General features: G+C 28.5%; 1 protein-coding gene across 1 annotated transcript; it reads right to left on the bottom strand.

Moving 5' to 3' along the window:
* Positions 1-3,526: 3,526 nt before the first annotated feature.
* LOC114192660 (transcription factor PIL1) lies at positions 3,527-5,434 on the bottom strand. Its single transcript, XM_028082434.2, has 5 exons — positions 5,260-5,434; positions 4,625-5,148; positions 4,449-4,514; positions 4,284-4,349; positions 3,527-4,210 (listed from the first exon to the last, which is right to left on the bottom strand). Exons 2-5 carry the CDS (start codon positions 4,946-4,948, stop codon positions 3,866-3,868), a joined length of 801 nt encoding a protein of 266 aa, XP_027938235.1. The 5' UTR covers positions 4,949-5,148; positions 5,260-5,434; the 3' UTR covers positions 3,527-3,865.
* Positions 5,435-10,257: the final 4,823 nt, after the last annotated feature.

Here is a 10,257-nt window from a genome sequence, read left to right as displayed (position 1 = left end):
ACTAAACAATTTAAACATGATACCATACTACTTTTAAATTGAAATTCATTGACATTACTAGATTTTAATATTGATAAAAATATAAATAATATGAAGAAATATTTTTTCATTAACACAAAAAATGTTTTTTACATATGTTATTTTAAGTTTTTAGATTTTCTACATATGTTGTAAGTCAAACCTAGTTGCAAGAGACGTAAATTTATGTTTATTAAATGTAGTATATGTAAATTTACGTATGTTGAAAAGATAACATACGAGAATTTTTAAGTTTTTATTTTAAGTGCTACTCAAAATCGCTTCATGGAGATGTCAAAACTAACACATTGTTCTCGTTTCAAATCCAGGTTCAGGCCATTCCATCCCAACCATTGAGCTCACCAAGCACTTCATCCTTCTCCACAACTTCAAAGTCATTGTCATCGTTGTTACTTCTCAAACTTAACGCACCGAAATGCAGATCCTCAATTACACCCTCACACCCTCCCTCTACCACACCTTCCACTGTCCTTATTGGCCAAAACGATGTTATCGCTACCTAAAATAATAAAACTTACATTCAAGATGAAGAACAAGGTCATATCCATAACTATATAGTATAGGAAACTAACCTTAATGCAAAAAAAAAAATCCCAGAAAATATCTTCTTTAATGAATCGCACACGAGAATGGTAAAAAATGTGACTTTTGGTCACCAATAGAAGTCCTAACTCGCAAAAAAAAAAAAAAGTCATCGACATCAAGGGAGAGCTTCACACAAAGAGAAAAGTGATTGAAAAAGGGGAGCTAAAAGTTTTCTTAAACTAATTTACGTTTGGCATATAAAGAACATAAGTAAAAGAGGGTTTTACGTTTGACCCTTATAAGACAAAGTAAATTTACGTTTGTTGAGTAAGGTCAGACATGTATTCAAAAAACACAAATTTATGTCTATCTTGTAGGGGTCAAACATAAAAACCTTTTTTTAAGTCTTTCCTTTACAAGTCAGATGTAAATATTGACCATTTATTTACAAAAAATATCACTGTGCATTTTTTACCTATGTTGCCTACATGTGAGACGTAAATTCAATGATGTAGAAGACCATTTTTGTGTTAGTATTTGTTAGTCCTAGAAATAATGTATAGACATACATCTTTATATAAACCACCAATAATAACTAACTTTCTAATGCACTATGGATTCACAAGTAACATGTAGTAGTACTAGCACACTATATTTTAAAAAATTGTATGTATTTTTAATTTTTTTTTGTAGAATTAGTTAACATTTTGTTGGGGGTATTGAAATTGAGACATCAAAAAAGGTATCGAGGTGAAGAAATTGAAAGGAGTGATGTAAGCAAAAGAATGATGTTGAGAAAAGACTACAAAAAGGAAATGACACAAGGTATCGTACAAAAAGGAAATGACACAAGGTATCGAGGAAAGGAAAATTCAAATAAAAGCCAACGTAGGTGTTAAAGTGAAAAAAGAATGATGGAGAATTCAAGTGGTACACCAAGAAATATGTTCAGTAGACAAAATTAAAAAGAGAGACAACACTCAAAGGAAAAGATAGCATACGATAATTACTAAAAAAAACATGGACATGGTAGGAATAATTGACACAATATAAAAATTTTGAGACAATTACTATAATTTATGTAATTTTTTTTCTTTTATTTTGCTTTAACTGTCAAAAAATGGAAGAATATAAATAGATTATTCAAATGTAAAAAAGTATGCCAAATTGTTGTTACAAATCAAATACTCTAAGAACACTACGAACAAGAAAAATGACAAATCCAATGACAATTGTTGCAATTTGGATCACACTTTCATTGATTTCTTTTGTCATTTTATGTTTTACCCTTAGTAATTTAGTTTCATGCATTTACATTATTGCAATTTAAGTTTTCAATTTGATCACTTAAATTCATCTTCATCTTTATCTCATCCACTCTTCTTTGCTATCATTTAAGCTCCATGTGTCAATCCACCTTTATATAAGAATACAAAAAATATATTTATTGGAAAGAAATGTATATTTTCCTGATTGAAATTCATAATTAAGTGAATTGAATATCTTTGTGAAATTAATCACAATATAAGTGGTTTTCGTATAAATTTATTTTAATTGTGGAATCTTAAATATCAAGAATCAATGCCAAGTTAATTTGGTTCACCAAAATTATATTAAATGAGTATCGAACTAAAATCCTCAAGAAACACAATCATAATAACTGTCTTCTAAACAATCTATGACACTTTGCATAAACAATTTTTTTTAAAATCAATAATGTGGAAAATGGTACAAAAGACTTATTTTTCACATGGATTTCAACCAAAAAAGAATTATCATCTTGTGAAGAACAAAAAATAGGTACAAGGCGTGTGAGTAAGAGAGGGAAGGAAATATCAAAATTTACACTTTTTTAATGATGGATGTGTACTTAGTGCTATTAAGGGTGCGGTTAAAATTTCCAGAACACTAAGCCATTTTTTTACTGTACAGTTGGGCTGCAAGCCTAATTCTGCAAAAAATATATATATTGTAAATTTTAAAGACTACTTCTTTTATCAAGCGATACTAAATAAATAAATAAAATCAGTTTTTCTAAGGTGATAAAAACATTTTCGAAATAACTTGGATGGATAATATATTAAATTAATGTACAGTTCTAGCTACAATTATTTATTTAAGGTCACTACGTATATTAGCCTGAAATATTCGTCCACTTCACTAAATTAATTTTTATTGAAAAGCTCAATGAACTTTGATCGTATTTTTCGTATACATAAAGTTCAAACGACTTAAAATATTTTAGTCAAATCTACCTTGAGAAAAAAACATTTTAGTAGTTAATTATTTATAGAAACTATTAATAAAAGTTTATTTTAAAAATACACTGGCACAATGTATTGATTAATATTTCATAAAATTGATTTAAATAAAAAATTAATCACTATTGATATGAACTGTTAAAATTATAACGAAAAAAAATACAAATAAAGTCTATCCGATATATATAATTATTCATTTCGTTTTAAATTATGCACAAAAAATTATTAATAATTGAATTCTTTTATGGTAAGCATAATTTTGGTCCCAGATTATGAGAAAAGATGTTGTCTATATCATGAAAAAACTGACGGGTGTTACTTCTTGCGTCTAATCAATTTTTTTCCTGTATCTATTAAAGTTTTTGAAAAAAAAAAAATCGGAATAAGAGTGGGTGCATGAAGTAACTGCCAAAACTGACAGGCCTATGAGCCCAATTTACTGATTCCAGTGTAACACAACCCAAAAGAGCATACACGATTCCAAGTTGGATTATTTATGATTTATTTATTTGTCTTTGGAAGAAACTGTAACATTGAATTAGATTTTCTTTCTCTTCGAATGCATGTCTTCTTAAGACTACAAATGTCAATCTATCATTTTGGTGTTTTCATGTTTCTCATATCTCTTAAATTTGATTTACTTTGGATTAGGACTATCCAAAAAGTAAAGAAAAATCGACGGTAAACTCAATCACAGTGTATTATTTGAGGATTAATAATTTATACTATATTACCAGATACAACACCACTAAAAACCTTATATTTATACCAGCATCAAACTGAGTAAGACCAAGATCAAAAAGTTAAGAACAAAATGGCTACTTCCATCGGTGCTTCAAAGCAATAAATGTTAAGGATTTACTAAGGAAATACAACACAAATAAGACTTGATATCAATCTTGTAAGAGATTGAAACCACTTTCAAGGTAATGAAATCCTTATATATCGTTATACTTTCTGATCTCTATCCAACTGGTAAGTCAGAGTGCAGTGTTGAACATGGTCATGTTTATCTTTATCTCTAGGGTACAAATTAATGGCTAGTGGTGAGGGAAAACCTGCTTCAGTGGTTGTTTTATTGCAAGTTCAGCTTGTCCATTAAGATATGAGTTGTTGGAGAGTGAGGCCAATAGAGTAGTTAACTGGGAAGGGTTTTGAGCCATTGGAATGAACGGTGGTGCATGAGAAATGGGCGTGAAACGAAACATGTGAACTCTGTTGTCAGTGATTGCAGGCAAAGGTGTGATAGGGAACTGAGGCAGATTGCAAGGGAAGGTTGTGCCTGACTGCTGCAAATGCTGCAAATGGGGTGCGTTCATCATGCAATGAGCAGCATTAGGTAACATCATAAAAGGCATGCAAAATCCACCACCCATTGTCATAATCTGCATCACAAAACTAACCTTAACACAAGGAAACAAACTAATTTGATACACGTAAAACACTTAAAAGGTATACCTGTAACTGAAGCTTGAGGGTCTTGAGATATTCAATGGCATCATCAAGCATTGAAGCTTTGTCATTCTAAGATACAAAAAGGACACAACAGCGTATAAGGAATTAAAACAAGCAAAATTTTCAGAAAAGGAGAGGGGGGGAACTGTATGAATCCAAAGTCCAAACCTTGTTGCAGTTGGGTATGAGGTCCTTCAATATACGCATCCTCTTGTTGATCTTGTCTCTTCTTTTCTGCAAACATCAACAAAAGTAAGATGTTATTGAAGAGTGTAATAATCTCCAAGCTCATAATTTCTTAAACTGTTTCTTGTCATCACATCACCAATGTGTATGTCCCTCACCCTTTCACACAAATTATGAACTTCTGCATTCCTACTTCTCTTCACTCCAGTGCCTTCCCTAGCAGCCTTTTTCTTTACTATTTCTTCGTTATTCTGAACCGAGTCATCGATGTCATCATGTTTCCTACTACAGATGTTTCTGTTATTTGAGGCTCCAAGGGAGCATAGGGAAGAAGATTCTAACAAGGCTTCATCAGCTGGAGATTGCTCATCAGGAACGAAATTTGATGCATCAGAAGTCAAATTACATGAGTTTATGACTGAGGAATGCTGAGAACCTTTGCTGCTAGAAGCAGCCTTTGCAAACTCATCACTTTGAATCATGTGTGCTCGTTCTGAAGGAAGACGAAGACAAGAACTTTGACGAGAATTTGGTTGTAAATTGTCCAGGAGCGACTACGGTGAACTCAACCTTGCACTTTTTGCATTGAATTGCTTTTATTGAATTTTCAGACGAGGGAGGTGATGAACCTTTTTTCTGCCGAGAATTTTCCCATGTCAGTTCAAGGGGACATTTACCATAACTGGAACAAATCACACACTTTAGCTATAAACCGAAAAAAGGAAAAGAAAAGAAAGAAAGACAGAAAGTGCATGAATATAAAAAGAGAATAAAATCAAAAGCCTTAACTTACATGGAATCTAGATAGGAATCAAGCATAATATAGTATTATCTTGGCTAATAATAATTGTTAGCACTGCAACAATACTAACTAAATTTCTTTCTTTTAGACCATAAAGAAGGTATCATAGAGTAGTATTGAAACGAAGAAAGAGTGGAAGTGATGAAAATCAAGATATGGCTAAGATTAATTGTGAAATGAATTAATAATATAAGTATAGTTGTTCTTCTTATTAGCAATGTGAAATTGAAGTGGTGTCACATCTTGTCCACAAACTTCTGTCATACATTATGGGAGTTAGGCAGCAATGGATTGGATTGAGAGATATTTTTGTGGTGAAGGGAATGAAGTGTACCATTGCCAATTCGTTGGGTAGCAAGTACGAGAAAATTGTTGGAATCTAAGGTGGGAGAGTCTATGTTCCACACTAGTTAAAAATAAAATGATGATGTTGAACATCATATAAAAAAATTCATAAATTTATTTGTTTTGAGTCGAAAATAATTTCAATTTCATGTATATAATTTCAATCATACTCAAATCATATTTATATAATCGTATCCTAATCATCCCTAAAAAAAACCATAAAAAATTTGGAAAATCTTAATCAATGGATTAAGCACAAGCCAAATAAGCAACTTCAACTCAAGTCTGCATAACCCAAAAGAAGCCTTGTTATATAATTTCTGGAAAATGATTTTTTGACTACTAAACTTTAACAACTTTCTCTTATAATCTTAGGTGGCATCTTCTAAATGGTTCTCCATTTTCTTATTCTTAATATTTCAAAATCACTTAAAAGATGACATATTATGTTGTAAAAGAAAGTTGTTAAAATTGAATAGTCAAAATATTATTGTGAAATTCAAGTGGTGTCACATCTTGTCCACATAAGTGGTTTTGGAATATTATTTATTATTATTATTTTTTATAAATTTAACATTTTATTACTAAGGAATCTGGTCGGAAGGAAGACTTAGGAAGAAAAGGTGGTAATCTTCCTTTCTAGATAGACTTTTTTGTACTTTAGAATTTTTCGACCTTGAATTTATAAAAGTGGTCCATTAATTTTTATTTCTTTTGTAAAGTGGGAACAAGTCATCATGGTAGAAGACGACATTACAAGTGAAGTCATCCTAGAACATAACAACTTCACTCATAACACTGCAATGATGTCTTTACATTTCATTACTACTTCAGTTAATTAGGATGTTGGTGTCACTTAGTGACTCATGAGTAATACCATACAATTTCATTATTGATTTATTTGATTAGTCAGAGAAGTGAAGAAGAGAAAAAAAAAGTTGAAAATAATTATATTTTTACATAAATATTCTATAGTCAAAAGTTTAATGTTTTTTTAATATATTGTCATTCTATATATTCATCGAGAGTGACAATCTTTACTACAGTTTGTTTTCTTGGTCTACTATGGATTAAACCTATATTTTGGAATTTTGGAAATATTAAAATTAAAAAAAATAAAGTTGTCACGTATAAGAATGACTTCACTTTTACAATTATTAGAAACCGGTTTCTAAGATGATTACTTCATTTTTTGAAAAAAATAAAAAAGAAATCGACAGAGTAGAGGACGACTTCAATTGTAATATCGCCCTCCATCCTAACGACTTACTCCTGTTTTACGAAAAAAATTTGAACAGACCCATTTTTACATATTCGAAGTTAAAAAGACCTTGAAATAAAAAAAAAACTCCTAAATAAGAATTCGGATTATTATATATATATATATATATATATATATATATATATATATATATAAAAGATGATTTATGTATATCCAAAACAGTAATTAATAATTGATATATGAGAATAATAAATTTATAAAATATATGATGCGATAAAACAATAAATAAATAATTTTAATAAATATATATAAAATAAAAGTGTATAGTATATTTGTCATTACTCATTTATTTTAATTTAGAGAGAAGGTTGGATTCACGTGGTAATCACACTGGATTCACGTGTCCCAACGTCTCATTGTCTGTACTTTATTTGTGGTGTCAGTCAGGACTCTCTCTCTCTCCAATCCTACCTTCTAACACCATGATACAAGTAAGAGTAATTAAATTAAACTATAATTAAGAAAGTCAACAACTTAATTAATAGAATAAAATAAAAAAATGAAAGACTTAAAAAAAACTTAATACAGACAATTATAGTAAACACCTCAGTAACAAATCAGAGAAGGTGACAATTATTGAAGTCAACTTGTGTTTTAGTTTACTTCTTTTAGCTTATGTTTGAATTGAATAATAGGTTGTGGAAGTGAAAATAAGTAAATTTAAATGGAAAATAATGAGAAATAAAAGAAAAATTTATTTAATTTATTGTAATTTATATTATTATTATCTATGTATTTTTTATTTATTTATTATATTTTATTTGATTTTAATTATTTAGATTTATTTGTTTAATTAATTATAAATTTAGTTTTTAAGAATAAATAATTATAAAAGTTAAGTAAAACACACTTTTACTACTCTTCTTCACATACAAGAGGAGAAAGTTGCATGACGAAATTTCTTTTTATGTTACATAATTTGTTGTCTAGTTTTTTCAACTTTTATTATATATATTTATATGTTTAAAACAAAGATAGTATTAGAATGAGGTTAAATCAATTGGCCGATATTCATTTTTTTTTTATTACGTTTGTGATACTGTTTTTAATTTAGGTCTTATAGTAAATCAAATCTTAAAAGACTTTAATTTCGGAAAAAAAAAATAGTGTGTGATTGTTTCTCGAGAATTTGATTCAATACTTGTTGAAGTATGTCTCCGTGAACTAAATAAATTTAATGTGAATTTTTGTAATATGACTAGAAACAAATTATTTTTTCAATATAAATTAAGATATTTTAATTTAAGATTTCAAATTAATAAAAGTTTATGTATAAACTATTTATAATTTGGACTAATTTTACAAAATATATCGATATCAATGAATTGAGTTTTTTATGTGAGTGTAAATTAAGAATTCATTTTAATAATTGGGATTTAGAAAGCTTGGAATATTGAAATCAAAATTTGCTTTTAATGATGTGAATGAGAGTGGTTAAGATGCAGATGGATTGAAGAAAAATGTTTGAGAAATTGAAAATGTAGAGTGGCGATAAACCAAATAAATTTAAAATGTAAATGTAAAAAAATAAATTATTAAGAATAATACAAGAATTAATCAAGAAACATGAATTAGAACAGTGATCCAAATTACTTAATCATCGTCACTTGAGTTAAGATTACCATGTCACGACGTGCTCATAATGTTTATATTGAAAATATAATGTGATACCTATTTTTTAACATAAATAACCTATTTATATTTTTTCACCATTTTTTATAGTGGAACCAAAATAAAATGCAAAGAAAATTACGTCAACTGAATTAAGTAATGGTGCTACAACCATTCCAGATAAAATCGATTGATATTTAAATAATAAAATAATAAAATCCTACGATTTTACATAATAATTATTACATGTTAAATTTTACACATAATCGTAACATAATAAAATTAAGGTTAAAATACCTTTTTTTCCCAATTTTCGTCAAGTATTTTCAAGTAAGTCACAATTTTGGTTTTATGTTCAAATAGTTCTCAATTTTCGTCAATTTTGTTCAATTGAGTCCTTTTTTTCTAACACCGTTAAAATCATTAACGGTCATGAACAGTAACTGCCACGTGTTACTTCATGGTTTTTTTGAATTTTTATTTTTTTTAAAGTTTTTTAAAGTTTTTTATTTTTTTTAAATGTTCACGTGTCAACCTAAGTGTGTCACGCATCACTTCATGGTTTTTTTTGAATTTTTTTTAAATATATTTTAAATTTTCTTAAATTTTTTTAAAATGTCCCGTGTCAACCCCGTAGCGTGCCACGTGTCATAGTCAATGTTCTAAATTCAATTTGATCCCTATATTTGTTATTTTTGTTCAATTAGGTTCCAATTTTTGTTAACATTAACCAATTTGGTCCCTCTCCAAATTAAAACCAAATTTAATTTTTATATTAAAATTCACATTTTTTATTAAATATTTTTATATAATATATTAAAATTCACATCATTATAACTTTGATATAAAACTTAAATTTGGTCACATCTTCGATAGGGACCAAATTGGTCAATGTTAAAAAAATTGGGACTTAATTGAACAAAAATAACAAATATAAGGATCTAATTGAATATAGAATATTGACTTTGACACGTGGCACACTACTGGGTTAACACGTGGACATTTTAAAAAATTCAAAAAAATTCAAAAAAATATAATAAAAAATTCAAAAAAATCATGAAGTGACACGTGGCACGCTCCTTGGTTGGCACGTGTACATTTAAAAAATTCTTAAAAAAATTAAAAATTTAAAAATTTAAAAAAACCACAAAGTGACACGTGGCAGTCGTTGTTCATGGCCGTTAATGATTTAAACGGTGTTAGCAAAAAATGACCCATTGAACAAAATTGACGAAAATTAGGACTTATTTGAACACAAAACCAAAATTAGGACTTATTTAAAAAAAAAATGACGAAAATTGAGACAAAAAATGTATTTTAACCTAAAATTAATATGATCTTCTAAGAAAATTGTGAAATCACATTAATTTTTATTTTTTATTTTTTCGCTGCGGCACCTCTACACAAGGTGAATATATATGTATTTAGTTGAAATAAAATCTATACTTTAATTAAAATTAATATAAGCCAGAATACAACCGATTAAAATCAATTTTTATGTTAATAAAATATTAACATAAAAATTGATTTTATGTTAAAAATAATATTTTTATTGTATGTACCTAATTGGTACTGTTTAGTATGGAACTAGACAATCTTAAAAATTCTTTGTGTCGATCTTCCTTCTGTTTCTCTTCGGACTCTTCCTGGATCTGCTCACTACGTGAACCCTGAGGGTGGGGTACCTGCAGGCACTTTGACGCTCAAGTCAAATAGTGATTCGATATGAGAGTATGTAGCAAAGTGAGAAA

Source organism: Vigna unguiculata, chromosome 7, assembly GCF_037176805.1.
Source record: "Vigna unguiculata cultivar grain cowpea cultivar isolate G323 ecotype 2 chromosome 7, ASM3717680v1, whole genome shotgun sequence".
NCBI lineage: Eukaryota > Viridiplantae > Streptophyta > Magnoliopsida > Fabales > Fabaceae > Vigna > Vigna unguiculata.
This window is presented reverse-complemented; position numbering and strand designations above follow the sequence as displayed.